General features: G+C 32.8%; 2 protein-coding genes and 1 pseudogene across 3 annotated transcripts; 1 reads left to right on the forward strand and 2 right to left on the reverse strand.

Moving 5' to 3' along the window:
- Window positions 1-1104: 1104 nt before the first annotated feature.
- LOC139855835 (uncharacterized) lies at window positions 1105-5677 on the forward strand. Of its 2 annotated transcripts, XM_071845079.1 has the most exons (13): window positions 1105-1301; window positions 2084-2200; window positions 2420-2479; window positions 2799-2900; window positions 2983-3066; window positions 3162-3280; window positions 3515-3616; window positions 3708-3824; window positions 4093-4161; window positions 4253-4319; window positions 4519-4659; window positions 4913-4993; window positions 5305-5677. In XM_071845079.1, exons 1-13 carry the CDS (start codon window positions 1287-1289, stop codon window positions 5404-5406), a joined length of 1176 nt encoding a protein of 391 aa, XP_071701180.1. In that variant the 5' UTR covers window positions 1105-1286; the 3' UTR covers window positions 5407-5677. The 2 variants fall into 2 exon arrangements, with proteins under 2 accessions (XP_071701180.1, XP_071701181.1); XM_071845080.1 differs by lacking the exon at window positions 1105-1301 and having other exon boundaries at window positions 2086-2200; window positions 2810-2900; window positions 5305-5676.
- On the reverse strand, window positions 5445-9184 carry LOC139855834 (uncharacterized). Its single transcript, XM_071845078.1, has 13 exons — window positions 8983-9184; window positions 8848-8902; window positions 8684-8739; window positions 8483-8583; window positions 8152-8221; window positions 7985-8054; window positions 7801-7857; window positions 7608-7675; window positions 7438-7518; window positions 6803-6880; window positions 6534-6689; window positions 5965-6117; window positions 5445-5742 (listed from the first exon to the last, which is right to left on the reverse strand). The coding sequence occupies exons 1-13, from the start codon at window positions 9142-9144 to the stop codon at window positions 5659-5661; spliced, it is 1191 nt and encodes a 396-aa protein (XP_071701179.1). The 5' UTR covers window positions 9145-9184; the 3' UTR covers window positions 5445-5658.
- Window positions 9185-11826: 2642 nt separating this feature from the next.
- Window positions 11827-18067, reverse strand: LOC139853783 (cysteine--tRNA ligase CPS1 homolog, chloroplastic/mitochondrial-like; annotated as a pseudogene).
- Between the last annotated feature and the right edge of the window lie 2272 nt (window positions 18068-20339).

Raw genomic sequence — 20339 nt, forward strand, 5'->3', positions numbered from 1 at the left:
AATTCAAACACACTTTTTTTATTATTAATAATTGAAAAATTATTGAGATAGTTGAATCACGACGTACAAATTCATAAATATCAAGGAGTATATCAGAACAAATTGTGTTGAGATACGTGTATAAAATTTTATTCGTTCAATAAAATAATCAACATCTACATTCTATAAGTCCAAACTTTCCACTCAATGTATTCATAAATATCAAGGAGTATATCAGAACAAATTGTGTTGAGATACGTGTATAAGATTTTATTCGTTCAATAAAATAATCAACATCTACATTCTATAAGTCCAAACTTTCCACTCAGTGTGGTCCATGGCATTTAAGGGACGAGTAAGATTGGTTTTTGATCCATTTTTGGAAAATCCTCACCCAGTGGTAATCGAACCCTCACCTCTCCTAAGGAAGAGTGAGTCATCCACCGCTGGGCTATTGGCCCAATCTTTCAACATCTACATCTACATTCTAATTATTATAATTATTTATGTTGTATATACTAATATTTAATTTAATATAATGACATGTGCATATATATACTTTATACAAGAGTTACTATATGTGACAAACAAATACGGAGTATAATTTAAACTTTACTAATGTTTTTTTTTTATGTGACATGTTTTAATAACAAGTTTTCTATAGACTCATATTTTCTTTATATACCTCGTATTACGTAGTATTTAATTTATGGCATACTTAAAAAGATATTAATGATGAGAAATAAAAACACCCAAAACGACTTATCTCATTTCTAACACCACAAGCTCATAAACTCAAAAGAACTTTTAACACAACGGGCTCTTAAACTCAAAAGAATTTATAAAATTTGTCAACACCACGAGCTCTTAAATAATTATTATAAATTTTATATTTTATAGTATCGCTATTTGCATACCAATATAAATTGCAAATTACATATTTGCACGGTTTTTTACACACTCGTGCAACGCACGGGCTCAAAAACCTAGTTTTTATATAAAGTTGTAGCCCGGGTGACGTGGGATTGAGATTGTTGGTCTGTTTTACAGTTAACTATTTAAAATTTGCCGGTAAAATCGCACTTATTTTCTAAGCAAAGGTGATCTCCCTCTTCTGTTCATCTTCCACTTCCCCTTTTTTGACTTCTAAAGTCAACTCTCCTTTCATTCCTTCATTCATCTTTCTGTCTATATATATTATATATATTCCTCTATAATAAACAACAAGATTCTGAATATTATTTGTTGATCTTGGAATCCAAATTTATTCAAAGAAACAATTTTTTAGAGCTCTGTTGGCTGATCATATGAAGAACACTTCTGTAAGTTGATCTTCTGTTATTACTGAAATTGAACCTGAAATAATCATAAAAAACCAATTCCTCATATTTTCTTGATATCTTTTGTATGAAGTTTTAAAGACTTCAGATTTTATCAACGGGGCTGTTTTTTTTTTTTTTTTTTTAAACATCATTGAAGAACTGTTTTTTATTCAAGATGAACCGAAATTAAAGAAAACATACATGAATATGTGATTTACTTACAGATATATTGACTGAATGACTTTAATACAATTTTTTTTTTTTTTTTTTTTTTTTTTTAAAGCGAGCCGACTTTTAATACATTTATATTCCATAACGTAACATGTTGATTTATTATTGTTGTTATTAGTTTTTTTAATATCAACTACTTTTTGGAAATGCAGTTTTCTTGTTGTTGGGATTTTTGTTATAAACAAATGTTACATTTTAATGTAAAATTTAAAAATCAATCGTGATGTTTTAGTATATAATTTTGAAAATTAATTGCTATAGGATCCATCTTTACCTCTCTTTATTTCTTGACTTTGTGAGTTTGTGTTCATCCTGCTTCAAAAGAATTTCAAAGTTGCTTTTAGTTAGCAATCGAGCTAAAAAAATATAGGAGTACTAAAAGGGGTTAAATGTACAGATTGATTATTATAGTTTTGTTTTGAGGGTGATCAAAAAGTTTGAAAAATTTATGAGAAACAAGTGCTACTAGTAGCCTTTCCATGCCATAACCTCCAAACTAGTTAGTTTTAGCTAAAAATATAATACTTTTTTCTGCTACCATAATGTTTCAGGCTACTTTGCCTACAAAGAGGCAATCATCGTTGCTTTGCAGCCGTTTATTTGTTGCTATAATAGTATCTGCTGCCTTCTTTATTGCAACTGCGATCATCGTTGTAGATTATAAACAGGTACGCATAGTTTCCAAACCTCTTATCATAGCGTAAAGTGAGTTTTCATGACCAAAAGCTCATGAGATAGAATCATGAAAGTCACTAAGTCAGAGGAGCCCTGTTGCACCAGGGTCAAGTGAACGTTGTAGGAGTCCTGTTGAGCCCACTGGGTTTTAAATTTTTGCGTTCGTATTGCTCTTCGGGATTTGATAAGTTACGCCATTTTTCTTTGTTCAGAAGTTTCCCGGGCTACGAAAGGCCAATGCTATCCTGGTTACATCAACGAACGTATGCGAGGTTTGGCACTTTTCCTTGATCATTAAGTTTCTTGATCTGCAGATCCTCAACAACGGTTTATCAAAGAATTAATTTTTAGGTTTCTTTATTTATAAAGATTGGATTTTATCTCTGACAACCGTTCTTTAGATAACTAGTCTTGAAGTTTCACAATGTATTTGGATCAACATTGATTATGTATGATTTGTTCTATAATCTTCAAGTTTTTTTTAAAAATAGAGAGGTTAAAATTGTTTATGATAATATCTTAAAGAATTAATCTTGTAAGTATTCTGAACAGTAAAACTTAACGTCGATCCTATATAATGGTTCATTTAAGAACCAATGCAGTGGTGATGGAAGTGAAGTGTTGCCTAAAGGTATAGTTCATAAAACATCTAATCTAGAGATGCGGCCATTATGGGGACCACCTAAGAAAAGGGTACGTACCACTCGTTATCTAAAAACAAAAACGTTTTATATGTTGTATTTTCAAGTGTAATTAGTCTTGTATCATTTATCAGAAGAACCCAAAATCAGCAATGAGCTTATTGGCTATGGCAGTTGGAAAGAAGCAAAAGGAAAATGTCAATCAAATGATCAAGAAGGTTACTAATCAAATTTAACCATATACTTATATTTTTAGTAAAAAACATCTACGAAAACTGTTTTCTATAAAATCATGTTTTGTTGTTTCTTACAGTTCCCAGCAGACGATTTTGTGATCATGCTTTTCCATTATGACGGAATTGTAGACGATTGGAAGGATTTGGAATGGAGTAGTCGGGCCATACATCTTTCGGCTATTAGTCAAACAAAGTGGTACGTTTCTCCTTTTTCGTACATCTTTACTGGCTGTTTTTTGGATTTTGCTAACGACACCCTTAAGGTTGTCGTTAACACGCTTTAAATAGTTGTACATTCGTGTAACCGCCACCACTAAATACATAAGTAACCGCTATGTACAACTCTATAAAGCGTGTTAACGACAACCCTTAGCAAAATCCTTTTTTTAATCAAGATGTAGGTACGAGTTCTTACCTATGGATGATTTAGGTGGTTTGCTAAAAGGTTCCTGCATCCAGATGTTGTATCGGAGTACGCTTACATTTTCCTTTGGGACGAAGATCTTGGTGTCCAAAATTTTGATGCTGGAAGGTATTTCATCTACTTTAAGGCGTTTTCCGTATCGCTGAAGATTAAAATAATTAGTAATCGAATGTGACAATTTGTGATATGAATGATGTAGATATGTATCAATAATGAGAAATGAAGGACTACACATATCTCAGCCTGCACTCGATCCTGAAAAATCAGAGGTGCATCATGAATTAACAACACGAGAAAAAGGGTCCACAGTGCACAGGTATAACAGTTAATCTTCAAGCACATTTGACTTTATAGGTCAAATTATGTACTTCCAAAGATAGAAATTACATGGATATATTACAACTATTGTAAAAAAATTCCTTTAACCCGTTGGCGTATGATATGATACTTCAAATGAGTCTTAAATGTGTTCTATAAAAAACAAAGTAGTTTGTATTGGTTCGTAAGTTCAAAAGTATAATCTTTGACCTTAAAAGTCAACTCTGTTAACTTACATATGTTTTTACTGTATTTTATGGTAACAGAAGGATTGAAAGGATGAGTCGCTCGAAAAAACACTGTTATAGAAACAGTACGGAACCTCCATGTACAGGGTAAGAAACTAATAGATTCATCCATTTATCCTAGCATTCAACGTTAGTCTCCCTCTTTAAATTTTTAAAACATTTTAGTGGTGCAATTTAGGTGGGTCGAAATGATGGCCCCCGTGTTCTCAAAAGAAGCATGGCGTTGCGTATGGTATATGATTCAGGTAACTACATACACCTTTTTTAGGTAGTGATCTGTACACTATCAAATACGTTTTATGACATTTTACTGTACAACACCTTAAAGCATGTTTAGTGGTGTGCATATATGGATCATAACCCTAAAGTCATACATGGATCATCTTGATTTTGAGCTCAATTTCACAATGATTTGAATAACAAAAGATATTCGATTTGTGACAGAACGACTTGATTCATGCGTGGGGGTTGGACATGCAACTAGGCTATTGTGCGCAGGGGAATCGAACACAATATATTGGTATTGTTGATTCGGAGTATGTGGTTCACTATGGTCTTCCAACACTTGGTGGTTCAGAAAACAAGGTTTGTTTATCTAAATAGTACTGTATATTCTGTATGCTGATTTAATGATTTTTTAACATGATATTTGGTGAAACATGGGAATATTAATAATTGTTTACGTAAGATGTTTTAAGAAGTCAATTGCACGTTTGTAAGAATAAGATGATGGTTGACTAATGCACATGGGTTGATTTAGGAGTATAAGTATGAATAAAGGAATGTATGCACATGTGATCATGTGAATTTATTGAAGGGTTTTAAATTGTTTATGCAGACAAATAGTGAATCATCAAAACAGCCTTCACAAGATGCTAAAGTCTCAATGGAAGATAACCACATTGATTTAAGAACCGAGGTAGGTGATTATTGATTTAGTACTAAATTATGATTATGATGATATATACCTTACTAGCTTTGACATTAAGTAATACTTTAATGTGGTTTTGTTCAAAATTTATATATGGGATTATAATTTGGGCGGCACTTAAAATCGTATGTTGTTCGATACATACAACATTCACTCAGCTACAAAACTCATTGAAAAACGAAAGGAAAAGTCGACAATCCTAGTAACTTTTAACAGTTACTTCAAACAAATGGCATACAGTAAATAAAAAACTCTTTGCGATGAGGAAGACAAATTTGAATATTGTTTTTGATTTGCAGGTTCGAAAACAGTCGCAAAGAGAACTAGAAACATTCAAGAGAAGATGGCACAAAGCGGTTCAGGACGATACATGTTGGGTTGATCCATTCATCAATCACTGACATAGACTCATACATACAAATACAAACATACAATATGATTACACAACATCCCTTGCATTATTTTCAAGTCAAAATTATTTAACAAATAGTCAGTATACATGTTTTCTTTCTTCAAATTCATATGTATTTCACAATAACAATAAATATAAATAATCACATATATATTATCATTTTGTATTCAATTATACTATATGATATAGCTTCATCGACACATTTAACACATATATTATAAAAGGCAATGTGCTCAAGACCTCAAATCCGAACCTTTCTGCTAACAAGTCCAGCAATAATTGTTCCCAGTTCTTCACCAGAATCCTCCTGTACATGATGCCCTGCCTGCAAGAAAATTGTTTATTATATATTATCGTATTAATATTTAATATTTAATTTGATACTCCGTATTTAATACACTATTTATAAGAAAAGCTTCAAGCTTTTGCGTGTTTCAAGTCAACCCAACATGTAAAACACATTACACATTTAACCCCGTTGGTGACCCGCCTATTTAGCCACCCTAATATTCAAAGAAGATAAACTGTTTGAGACAATTGTTAGTACCATTGGAAGTTCAACTAATCGAAGTTTTGCAGCCTTGCAGAAATCTTCAACTCCATCAAAATCTAGCCAACGATCTCTTTGTCCCCAACATACAGAAGTTTTAACTTTCCAATCATCATCCATTAAAATCTTTCTCATTTCTTCAACATATTTCTGCCCATATTCAAAATACCAAAGAAATGAAATATAATCCAAAGAAAATGTAGCAGCAAAAACCTTCGATCCATTTATCAAAATGGTAAATCCGGCCCATTTAGTTAGGAATAGGTCAATTCCTATCATGTAGTATCTCTATCAGGTCAAATTGGATAGAGGTAACTATAACTTGGAAAGAAAGATCTCAAATGAGTCAAACTAGCTCAAATACGCCCTAAGTATCAATGTATGTTGCCTAAAACCTTGTGCAGTTGGTATAAATTAACAGAATATGGACAAAATGTGAGCCCAACTCGACCTTTGTTTTGACCACAACCCATTAACCCGTTACTCACCCTGCCCGACCTACTCATTTGTCTACCCTTCTAGTAAAAAGGCCAGAAAAATTCACGAAACAAAAGACCAGACAGCACCTTAAGTTCCTTCTTCATTGTACGACTTAATGCATTTAGAGCAAAGCCTGAGGAACCAGAAGTAAGATATGGTCTTCTATACACCATAGCATCATCTTCATTCATTTTGTAGGGTCCACAGCTTGTCAAGGCTTTATCACTGGCCCTAAGAGGATCCTGGTAAGCGAGAGATCAGATAAGTCAACTGGGATCGATTTACAAATGGGATCCTATAATTTTCAACAGGTGAAATTTAACATGGAATTTACATGTGTCGGCGAGCATTATACCTGTGAGAATATTTCACCCAACAAAAAGTTGCTGAATATTGACAATGTTGAAGGCAGGTTTGCATGCTTGGCTGTTACCTGTTAAAAAGCAACCCAATTTTTATAAAGTCTTGAAAAAACAACATTAACAGTTAAAAATACAATTTAGTATAAATATATGGCCAACATTTACATGGTGTGCATTATACCTGTTTGTGTTATTTATCTTTTTGTTTGGTTTAATTGCTATGTTAATAGTTATGGATCCGTTTGTTGTTTGTGAGTGTAACCTCAATTACATGAGTGTTGGTTTGGGTTGGTTATTTGCTAATAATTGATTGTTGTTAGTTGTTTGTTTTCACTGAAATTTCCAACAGTTTTACCATTGAAAGTACATTCACAAAAATGACGATTTATCAAAAAAATAAAAAAGGTAAGGATAATTTATAACATACACCCCAAATTGGCCAGTTACTCGTATATGGGCCTAAATTGCCAATTCTACCGATAGTCTGAATATTTTCCCTAGCAATTCTTAATATAGTGTGCTTATTTCAATAAATTAAGTTTCCAGTTTATAGTTGCTACACCAAAAACTGCATCCCAAAACAGATAAATAATTAAAAATTTGTATTGAGAAAGTTGGGAAAATCTACCGGGGGATTTAGCAGTATGAGATCATTCAACTTCTCCTGATGCTCGCTTGCATATTTAACAACAATGGGCGCAAAGTACCCCTGCAAGCTTAAAAATGTCATCTAAAAGTTATATGTACCATAATCCCTTTTATAAGATCAAGATATTTAAGTGGATACAAAAAACATACCTGAACAACAAGTGAAACCTTTTTGACACCAAGTTCGTCTATAACAGATGCTAGAGCCGACACATATTCTGCATACCAGAAAATACTACAAATTTTGAAGCTTTTTATTCTCTTTTATGTATCTTAAATCACATTTAAATAAAAACAACTGAAGAAAATATATCAATCCGTTTGTTTATGAAGCAAAGTTTACCATCTAAGGTGTAATCAAATCCATATTTGGGTTGCGGCTTATCTGAATACCCAAAGCCTGCAAGAAGTAATAGACATCATCAAGGACCAAGGATATATCATCATTATAATGTGAACTTCTGCCCTAAAAACAAATCACTAAGCACATTTAAAATAACATAGTTGTACAAGATGTACTGTCTCACCTAACCAATCAAAAGCGATAGCGTGATAATCCTTGGATAGCAGTGGCAACACTTTGCGGTACGAATAAGCCTAACAAGCATCAGGTGAAAAATAACTTACATTAATTAAATATAAATTAGTTTCTTGGTATATTTTAAAAATCTTATTATTCACAAATAAGACTCACTTGTGAAGGAAAACCATGAATTAATAGGACTGGAGGTTTATCAACATTTCCACTTTCTACGCAAAACCATCTACGGCAAAAAATAAATATAGCGAGCATGTTTCAAACGGTAAGCCCTGCAAATAGTCCACCTTCAATTACTGCATTACAATCACCTAAATCACTATCACTTCAAATCCTCCATCCTAAACAAACTGGGACGTTTGACTCTAAACGATTATCATAAAAAAATGTTTAACAAAATTTCATCAACATCCCAAAATTTTTACTATTACAAATTTAATAGGATGGAGGGAACACTTAAAAATAGAATAAATACTTTTAAAAGTACCTAAAAACATCTGTGGATGATTGAGAACTGCCACCCATTGTAAGACCGAAAATCGGATCTTTGGCCTTTCCACTAGTGCCATAAACAGGATGAGCTTTCATCTACAAATTACAAAATTTGTTAAAGAATAATTGAAATTGAAATTGAAAATTGAAAATAAAGCAGAACTCAATTGTATATTGTTTGGTTCTTGAAACTTACATATTTTCCTTTTTTAAACCACTCATCAGCTGGATTCGGTCCATCAGAGTATTTTCCTGTAAATCAAACAATAATACTCAATAATTCGTACATTTCGAATTCGAACAACGGATTGTACGAAATTACAAAGGGTGAGAACTGAAGTTAAATTAAATATTAAGAACCTCCACTAAAAGAGAAACCGTCTCCAGCTGAAACAGGTGCGTCCAACAAATAACCCTAATTTAAAAGAAGAAAGTGAAATTAAATAAATTGATAAACTAAATGGAAGTAGAAATTTATGAGAAATTAGACATTACATCATCGGTATCATCACTGATTGATTGGCAAGTGAAAGAAATCGATCTCTTCCTTCGTTGAAGAAGGATGTGAGTGTTGGATTTGTGGCGGAGAGACGACGGAGATGTTATCGGAGAACGGCCGAGGAACGGTGGAGCATTGGGTTGAAGGATGACGGCCATTTGGGGATTTGGATTTGGCGCGAGATGAGTGGATTTAGCGGTTGGTTGCTGTTGTGTCAGTTTTTAAATCGTTAAATAAAGATAAGAAGCTCTTTGGTTCTCATTACCCTTGATGTCATATGCATGTCGTATTTATTTAAAAAAAAAATATTTATATTTACATTTACATTCATATTTATTTATAAACATATTTGATAGATCCAGAGGCGAAATTGTGGGGGAAGGGGCGGCAGCTCCAGTGATTTTTTTTTTCAGGGTAAAAATTTTGGGTCGTTCGATTTTGACTTCGGTGGATTTTTTTCTCCAAAACCTACATATTTTGCTTTAAAACCTTTAAATTTTGCCCAAATTTCTCCAACTTTTGCCCCAAAATCCTCAAATTTTGCTCCAAAATCTTCAACTTTTGGCCTAAAATCTTCAAACTTTGTCCAAAAAAATTGCTACGGTTTAAAAATTTCTTTTGCCCCCGGTAAAAAAAATTCTTAGTTTCGCCACTCGATAGATCCATTTAAATATACTAAACTAGCTTTAAATTATATTTCTAACAAATTTCTTATGAGTATTTACAGTAGGATATTTCGAGAAACTAACATGAAATTAGAGTGGATATCAAAAAGGAAGTGAAAATATCACATACCTATATTTATTTAGTTGAGTTCATTAGTCAATATCCATATCCATACAGTGTTAAATTAAGGGGTTAATGGATATTTATGAATATTCAATATAATATAGCGTAATATAATGAAATAAATACACAAAAAACGTGTAATTGTCATTGTCAATTAAACAAAATATGTTACACATGTAAGTAATATTGGTTTTAACTAATGTCATGTGTAATATCTAAGATTATTAGTTAGTTGCATATCTTTTGAGCTACTTTTGATTGATATTTATAGTTGATTAACAATTTGACATATAGTTTTTAGTGTAAAACTTTAGTTTTGATTTACTATAAGTCGATAATAAATAGAAAGTAACAACTTTGATAAGATATATGAATTTAATACTCCAATATTTACATATTTGTATATTTTACAATCTTATCTTATCTTTGATAATAATTTTTATAATTTATACCATGACATGTACATGTATATGTAAATGTATATCCATATATGTTAGTACATAAATATGTGTCGTATATATGTCATTTTGGTTATAACATATTGTTTTAAGGCCTATTATTTCAGTCAGAATGTAATTATGTATAACTCATATAGATTTGAATCTAACGTCACTTCATTAAACAAGCTTTTTTAAATAATTAATATGCGCCGCCAAATAGAGTACCATTTGGCCGCGCATAACCTTCGGTGTCAGATTGTGCTGTAATTCTCGAGATCACCCTAAAACGACCCTAAATAAAGACTCCTGAATAGTGTCTTGACATTCGAGGTCCTTATGATGCCGAAAAAAGACATTTTACTAATTTTTAATGTTCTCTTTGAACGTAGATGATAAATATCATCCCTACTCGATTCGTAAATTATTTCACATCAACTATATGTATATCCATATTCGTTATTTATACATATACGTTATTTAATCCCAACCTTTTAAACGATTAATAAAATCATAATTTCGATATTTAAATGGTTAATTTTACGTACACACTAGAACTAGCGAATATTTATAGACAAAAACAACAATAAAACTCAATTCCACAAAAGTGGAATATGGGGAGGTAAGATGTAGACAATCATTCCCCTGTCATTTCTCCACTCAGAGTGAAAACAACACAGGGGTAGCAAAAGTCCTCTCTCAATGTTCTGTGGATAGAGAGATTGTTTTCGAATAGGCCTCCGATCAATAAGTAGATTTAAAAAAAATTGTGAGACGCAATGAAAATGGTAGAATCAAAATTCTTTGGGTTTTAAACGTGCCTGAAGTTCAATTGAGGCCTAAGCTACAATCAAGTCGCCAACTAATGGTGTATCCTAGGGGATACACGCATAAAAGCATCGTTCTTACACATAAAAGGCAGCAATAATAGCAGTTTTTGTTAACAGTTGTCCAGTGTTCAGTCAGGCGCCCAACGTCATGCGTAAGCGCCCTGTAGGCAGCTTCTATGCTTAAGCCCTTGAATAGGCGTGTGAGCGGCACGCAGCCACGTCAGCCCACACCAAAGTCGGTTCCGTATATTTCGCATAACCAAATTAATCAGTATCTGACACGTGTTCCCGAGAATTTCGGATATTCTACGCCTATAAATAGACCCTACATTTAAGAGTTCAGTCACTTGTCAGAACGCTAGACGGACCACTCTCAGCTTGGTCCAAAGACTGATAAGGCCACCCCACAGAGATCTCATCCGACTAGGCAGTTCTAGACCATTATACTGGTACCTTTTAACCGCTAGACAAAAAATACTACCAACATCAACAAATCGACGCTTACTGTTGACTCGATTAATAGAGTCATTTAATGAATATTTATATATGTTGTTTAATATATATATACGGTAATATGAAGGATCAATTTATGGGTACGGATACATCCAAAAGCTTGAAAAAACATGTATATATAAATATAAAATATAATATAATTACATAGCTCTATAATTAATGTAGAAATCATTAGCTATTTCAGGATTTTTGCTCTTTGTAGTTGAAATAAGGTTAATAAATAAAATAATAATTATAATAGTTACAATTATTATAATCATATAAAAAAAACTTATAGTTTTTCTTCTTTTTTTTCTTCAACCGGCAGACATGGCTGCCATGTAGTTTCGTCACCTTCATCCTTCAGATTAATCCCCTTGTAACTCAATTCCTTCCTAATCTTATCAGCTTTATCATACTTCTTATTCTTCCTATATAACATTCTCTTTTCTATAAGCTGCAATATATCTTCTTCGGTTAAATTTGCCCTTCTTAGCGCTTTCGCTTTTAGTTGATTCAAAACCTCGGTATATGTTGAAGTGGATGGAAGTCCTAAAACATCCAAAACAACCCTCACCTCTTTCTCTAGTTCAGTTAGAGACTGAATGTTTGATAGCTGCAAAACGGTGAAAGTAAGATACATATATGATACATACAGCAACAAAATATGTATGATAAATAGATACAGACATCAAGAAAATGTATATATTATCAGTCAAGACAAAGTATTTAAGGTCAACGGACCCAAGTTGGTGTGTTTAGAGCCGTACAAAGAGTTAAACATAGAACTGTCATACACGAGATTGTAAAAATTGCTAACCATGGATTAATCGGTCGGAACCTTGTAGGGATTAATCGCTTAAATCGAATTGGAGTTTGAAAACCATAAACATCATAAAGAAACACAGACTTTAACATAATTGTCTGAAAACATAAGCACAATCATTCAATTGTTCAAATGCTCCAAATTAAAATGTTGACAAACTTTGACTTTGACTGATTTTAACCAACTAAATCCGATTTTGACCCATTGACCGATTAATCAGATAAATTTTGAAAAATCTAAACCGTCCTACTTGTAAAAAGATTAACCATATATTAATCAAATTTTTACAACCATCATTATACAACGCCTCTAGGGAAGTGGGATTAAGTAAAAGTTAACTTTCTGACCTTGAGCGTGTCCAGACTTTTGTTCATCGATTTTAACGCATCTTGAAGATCGGATTTCAGAATAGTAGGTGCGTGTAAGTCATCAGATAATTTCTCTTCAAGTTGACTTCTCAGGATGCATTTTTGAGCTTCATTAGTAGGAGGATATTTCTTGCCACCAGCAACAGTAATGTCCTTTTGGGTTTCTTCTTGAAATTGTAAGATAGCCCTCTCACAACGTTCCAGGGTCTACCAACCCAAAAATAAGTCAACACACTTATATATTATACAATATAATTATATATATCCATACTTAAAAAATATATATAAAAGTTTTCTACCTGATACATGCTAAAAACAGCATCCGAGGAGGTCTCGATCTGAGTAATTGAGTAATTAACCGGGATCGATAATGTGTGCCAAGCAAGAAATACCTCAAGGCAAGTGGGTGATACAGTTCAGTGACCTGGACAAATTCATGAATATAATATTATTATATATTAGTATTAGTAAGTACGCCATTAATCAAAAGCATCAATGAGATGTACATACAATTAAGTAAATATATATGTACCTGACGAATAGTTGAAAAGTTACCAACGGATTTTGCCATTTTTTCATCATTTGCAGTAGTAACAAAACCGTTATGCATCCAGTAATTTATATTGCTATTTGGGCATGCAGCACAACTCTGAGCAATCTCGTTTTCGTGATGCGGAAAGATTAAATCCATCCCACCGCCATGAATATCGAATTTTTCGGTTAAATAAAATGCACTCATTGCACTGCACTCAATGTGCCATCCTGGTCTTTCTCTTTCTTTTTCTGGGCCCACCGGACTTTCCCAACTGATCTCCCCTGGTTTAGCAGCCTGAACAACCATACAACATACTTTTCTTGTTCATATTTTATTATTCCAATTATTATACATTTATAAAACAAATTAAGGTGGTGTTTGTTTTTCAGTATGCTGATCTTATTATGTCTTTTAATGTGCAGACGTTTTTTTACTGAGGATGGTTTGTTTTTCTGATTAAATAAAATAAAATAATGTCTTATTATGTCTGCAAACTAGCAGACATAGAAACATGCTTCTTAGTGCCGTAGACAAGATTAACTTATTTTGCAGGCTAGAAACAAACAGTATTCACTATTCGGCATAGTGACCTATAGGCGATATCTTCTATACAGACATGGTCCACAGATCCTCAGACAAAAAAAATCTTAAAAAACAAGCATCACCTAACTGTTTGTGTGTCGATCCGACCCAACCAGATCCACAAATAAAATTTCAATATGTCTGCAGAATAAATGTCGACCAGTAACCTACCCCACCTGTTTTGCATCTTTATATATTCCTATCTCTAAATAAAGTTTAAAAGAAATACACCTTCTACAGAGTGTGAGCTCGCCATAAAAAAAAAAGAAAAAAAAGAAACACACACACACACACATTCATACCTTCCACAAGGCGAAGTCAGCTGGATTACGTTTCCTTGGATCGATAGCTATCCGCTCGCCAGCTCTATTGTCTTCGAGCTTTCTTCCAGAGAGCCGCCCATAATCGGGAAATTTATCAACAGAAAAATAGACATCGCCATCGACAACATATGCACACTCATTGTTAATCATCTGCACAGGACACACACAGAGAGAAAATACAATGAAAATCTTGTACATGTATGATTCCCGCTACAATCGAATAAAAAAGATGCAAAATAAAAATACCTTTTTAATCATATCTCTTATTTGATCCATGTGATCCGAAACGCGTGGTTGCTCAGTGGGTAACAAGCACTGTAGATCATCCATATCAATCAAAAACTCTTCGCAAAACCGGGCACTCAAAGATAATGGTTCCTCGTTGCATTCTTTGGCTTTTTTGATAATCTATATATGAGCAACTCAAAATTACTATGCCACACTTATTTTTGGGTACTGTGAAATTTTCTAGCAAAGCTTTATAGGAAACAAACAAGAACAAGAAATATAAGTTGGGCATACCCAACTAACTACAAACATTTTTGTCTTCCAAACACATGTTTAGGAAAAACATATAAAAACGAGACTAAACTATGCACATTTAATAGAGACACAGAAGTAAGAATCATACGCAAAGATCAACTATTGAAACAAATCGAAAGGTCAAAGACAATTTATTCAGTTACTTGGAGTATCGAATGCAACATAAGCTTTGAACATCTTACCTTATCGTCTACGTCAGTGAAGTTCCGCACATATTTAACTTCATAGCCCAAGTATTTCAAGAACCTTAAAGATGAAAATAATCAAACCGTTAATCAGAGTATCTCAGAATAAGGTTAGTAAAGACACCACCGCAGTTTACTACAGTTGCAAAACAAATTTTCAAAGAAATATCACAAATGATTATTTCCACCATATTTATCTACATTCAGTTATTACCAATTCAACTCACTTTCAGCTACAAAAACAACATTTTATACACAATAAGCTAAAACAATAACCATATAATAGGACACGTACATACTATACATTGTGAATTCTAAATCGCCTACCAATCTCTGTCTATATGTATAACCAAATCAACAATATTGTGGTTCTCTGTTGGTTTATTTTGGCTAGTAGAAGATATGTTTATCCCACATTGGTGGGAGGAAGATGTGAGGGGTGAGTGACTTGGTTATATAAGAGGGGCTAAGTCTTCATTCTAAATCGCACCAATCAATACACTTTAAGTATTTGATTATTTCTTTCTTTCTTACCCTTGTTTGAGAGTTGTATTAGTTAAATATTTTGGAGAGTGTAGTTGGCTTAAGAGAGTCGTCTATATCATTGTAACAATTTGTGATATAGTGTATTTCTCTCTTTGGGGGCCGGTGGTTTTTCTCCTGTTTTGAAGTTTCCACGTTAAATCTTGTGTTGTGTATTGTTCTTATTTCTTTACTATTATTGTTGGGCTGGGTGGTGGGAATTAGTGAGACCGTAATTTCTCAACAACTGGTATCAGAGCGTCAGGTTTGACGGGGGTCTCGGTTATAGGAGTCGGAGTATGCTCTGTGGTTGCCACGGGAGTGGATCGTCCACATCAGAAACGATTTCTATTGATCGTATAGAGTATCTGGTTAGACAATATTTTTTCTGATTCGTAGTAATAGTTGGATTTGTTAGTGGCGAGTTGTGGATTTCCGATTTAAAGGGTCCTGGCTACCTGCTACATCTTTTGGCTATTCGAAACGTGAGCAAAATCAGAGAAAGTGTTGTTTATAGGATACGGATACGATGTCGAAGTTCAGTCCAATGAGGTTTGATGTAGAAAAATTTGATGGGAGGATCAATTTTGGCTTATGGCAGGTTCAAGTCAAGGATGTGTTGATTCAATGCGGTTTACACAAGGCGTTGAAAGGTAAACCCACCTTTGTTTCTGGCAGTGATTCTAGCAGTAAGTTCGATGAAGAAGAATGGGATGATATGGATTTGAGGGCAGCAAGTGCGATTCGTTTGTGTCTTGCAAAGAACGTGCTTGCAAATGTGCACGGGTTATCAACGGCAAATGAGCTTTGGGCTAAACTAGAGCAGTTGTACCAGGGCAAGGGCATCTCAAATCGGTTGTGTCTTAAAGAACAATTTCATACTCTACGTATGGATGGGGGTTCAAAGATTTCAGATCATCTAAGTATTCTTAACGGTATTGTTTCGGAACTGGAGGCTATTGGAGTTAAAACGGATGATGAAGATAAAGCTTTGAGGTTGATATTATCTTTATCATCGTCCTATGAGCACATGAAACCTATTCTAATGTACGGGAAAGAAACGTTGAAGTTTGAAGATGTTACTAGCAAGCTCCTATTCGAGGAGAAAAGATTGGAAGGTAACGGGGTCTCGTCATCAGAAGCTACGGTACTGTTGTGTTCGGATAGGCAGAAGGGAAACTCTAGAAAGAATCTGACATGCTGGAAGTGCGGGAAGACTGGGCATGTAAGGGTTAATTGTCCCGGTGGAGCTAATCCGGCAAATGGCTCCAAAGATGCTAACATTGTCTCCGTTGTTACGGAGAGTGACGAATTCCTCTGAAGTCACGTCATCCTCATGGTGTGTCCGCGCCACCGTGGAAAGGGATGTTCGTTAGCGGTTCCACAATTACACATGGGCATTGGTTTGGCGTTGATGCAGGTTGTGTGGTGGAAACTGATGTTGTAGCTGATGGGACTTTCGGGAAAGCCAAACAGGGAAGTTGCACCATAAAGTTTCAGCTGGTTGTTCAACAACATGTGCCGAGGTGAAATGCTTGGAATGCGATATTCTAAGTGCTATACTCTTTATGGTGGAGTATGATAATTCTTGTTAAGAGTTATGATTGTCTGTGATGACAATGATTGTCGGTTTAGACAATGTTCGATGAAGATGCAAGTTTTGTCTCTTGGGAGATAATGTCAACGGCATGAAGATGAGGATCTTGAAGTTGTCGTCGAAGAAGCGTCTACATCGGTTATCCTTGCAATGTGGAAGCATGGTTATCTTCTTCTATCCAAAAGGTGGAGATTTGTTGGTTTATTTTGGCTAGTAGAAGATATGTTTATCCCACATTGGTGGGAGGAAGATGTGAGGGGTGAGTGACTTGGTTATATAAGAGGGGCTAAGTCTTCATTCCAAATCGCACCAATCAATACACTTTAAGTATTTGATTATTTCTTTCTTTCTTACCCTTGTTTGAGAGTTGTATTAGTTAAATATTTTGGAGAGTGTAGTTGGCTTAAGAGAGTCGTCTATATCATTGTAACAATTTGTGATATAGTGTATTTCTCTCTTTGGGGGCCGGTGGTTTTTCTCCTGTTTTGGAGTTTCCACGTTAAATCTTGTGTTGTGTATTGTTCTTATTTCTTTACTATTATTGTTGGGCTGGGTGGTGGGAATTAGTGAGACCGTAATTTCCCAACAGTTCTCTTCATAAGCCAAAGCCTAGAATTCGTTACATAAATGTTTTGAAATTATAAATATACAAATCCTCCATGCAGTATACATAATAAGCCTTTAAATTTTACAGTGTAGTTATAAGCCCTAACGGGCTAACCCACCCCATCATGTATGAACCAAATGAGCTCCAATTACACTCAGTTACATAAATTAAACAAAATATTGCAATTTACATGAAATCAACTGTTAAACAAATCAGTAAAGTAACGCACACTACAAAAATAGATATAGATACGGATAATATATATATACCGAACAAGGATATCAAAAGCGACGTAAGCACGAGCGTGACCGATATGACTGTAATCGTAAGGGGTAACGCCACAGACATACATCGAGACTTTTCCGGGAACAATTGGAGTGAATTTTTCCTTTCGTTTAGTCATTGAGTTGTAAATATGAAATTCAATTTCACGAACTTGCGACATTTTTTGTCTTAATCAATCGATTAAGTTTTCGGCTGCTGCAGAACTCCTTAAATTACTGTTAGGCGTTCGAGAGTTAAATGCCCTCAATGGAATTAACGAAAAGATTTAAAACCTGTTAATACTTGTCGCCCAAGAATTGCAGAAAAGAGGGTTAGATTCTCTCCAGAGAGTTTTAATCCTTGCGCCCCAAGAATTAACGAATATAGTTTTGGTTTTATTGTTTGTCTGGAATGCAAGGGGCGCTACGTTTTCATAATTACTTGTGCAAAACTCTTAAAATCAAAGCTTATCATATTACTAGTATATAATATATCTATCTATCTATCTATCTATCTATCTATCTATCTATACATACATATACATACATACATATACATTATTATAAAACACGTGCCATTATGCCTACGTGTCATCTCCTAAATTAATCTACTTTAAATTATCCTACATGTCATTCTATTAATAAATATGAATTGCATAATTCTACGTGTCATTCTATTATTAAATCAAATTAAATATTAAATTAATTATTAACAAATTATGGCCGATTGTTACCTTAAAAGATAAAGATAACATATATAATGATCTTAATTAATTAAATATTAGCCGATTGTTACCTTTTAAAAGATAAAGATAAATATATAATAATCTTAACTATTAAAAAGAAAATACTCCGTACTATTTCCAAAATGCGATTATTTTTCTTAAACAAATCATTATTCCACGTGTTAATATAACACTTCAACTACGTCTTATTTTAATTATTGATTGAAGTTTTAATTTATTAATTTAATAATTAATATAAATAAATGGTAGAAGCCTAAAATTAAGGCACTTTTATGGTTTCATATATATATATATATATATATCAATTATATCTATCTTTGCATAATCGTATTTACTCTCTGGAATTCTTTTCAACCACTTGCTATCAATCCAAGTGGTCACATATGTGGTTACTAAATTTAATCCTAATTTAAATAGGTAAAAAACGTTATCTAAATACGGAGTATATAATAATAAAATTTTCTGTATGTATATCCCTAATAGTCACATATGTAATTACTAAATTTAATATAGGTAGAAAAACATGTTATGTTATCTAAATATAGAATATTGAATGTAACAAAATAGTTAAAAGAAAATAAAAATTCAAAACATACGTAAACTATATTTTCTTTAATTGTATTCTTAATATTTACTATGTCCTTCATATTTAATGGCTTCCAACTTACTATTGATTTTTCGCATTTCAGTTGAACCTAACTTGACTTGATTTGTTTGTCACTTTAATTGGTGATGTTCATATTAGTTTTTCAGTTAAATGATGATTTGATGATGGGTTTTGTTCTATTTTCATTTATTTTGTTTAAATTGTCGTAAACATTTGGTCATAACAGTCAGGTTCACAGTAAACACTTCTTGCCCAACGAGCGGGCTCACAAACCTCAGTATCTTAAACGAGCTTCACCATAATATGTACTTCTGCTATTGTTAGATATTCAACAATTGTGAAAACGTATATTCACAACTTCCGTCCAACGGACGGGCTCATAAAACTAGTATAAATATATAAATAAATACTCCAATAAAATAATAATAAATAATACGGAGTATAATAATATAATAAATAATAATAATAATAATAATAATAATAATAATAACTTTTTTACCAATTTATAATAACAAGTGAAATGACCCGTGAAATCACGGGTTTGTTTAATCGAAACAATTTAATAATATGTTTTAGATATTAAGTGAATGTAAATGCTAAAGTCATTTATTTTAATGGCCCGTTTGACTAAGAAACTTGTCGTTGTTTATACTATATAGAGACATGTATTTTCGCCTACATATGTAACGTAATTAATTTCGTAAAAAGAATCCATATTTGAATACTAGTAATATAAAAATTATAATTATAATTATTATATTAAAAGTAAATAATAATAATAATAAATCTCGCTCAAAGTTGAGTATATATATATAAATATATATATATATATATATATATATATATATATATATATATATATATATATATATATATATATTAATAATAATAATAATAATAATAATAATAATAATAATAATAATAATAATAATTAGTAACAATAAATACCTTTTAAATTTTTTTAGAAAATTAAAATTACAATTTATGAGAGATTAGTATTTTTTTTATAAAAGATTTCGTATTATTTTTTTAATTAAATTAATTTATAATTATGACATCATCATCATAAAAATTAAAGGGTAATTAGCTTAATGACGACAT

The sequence above is a fragment of the Rutidosis leptorrhynchoides genome, chromosome 6 (assembly GCF_046630445.1).
Source record: "Rutidosis leptorrhynchoides isolate AG116_Rl617_1_P2 chromosome 6, CSIRO_AGI_Rlap_v1, whole genome shotgun sequence".
Lineage (NCBI taxonomy): Eukaryota > Viridiplantae > Streptophyta > Magnoliopsida > Asterales > Asteraceae > Rutidosis > Rutidosis leptorrhynchoides.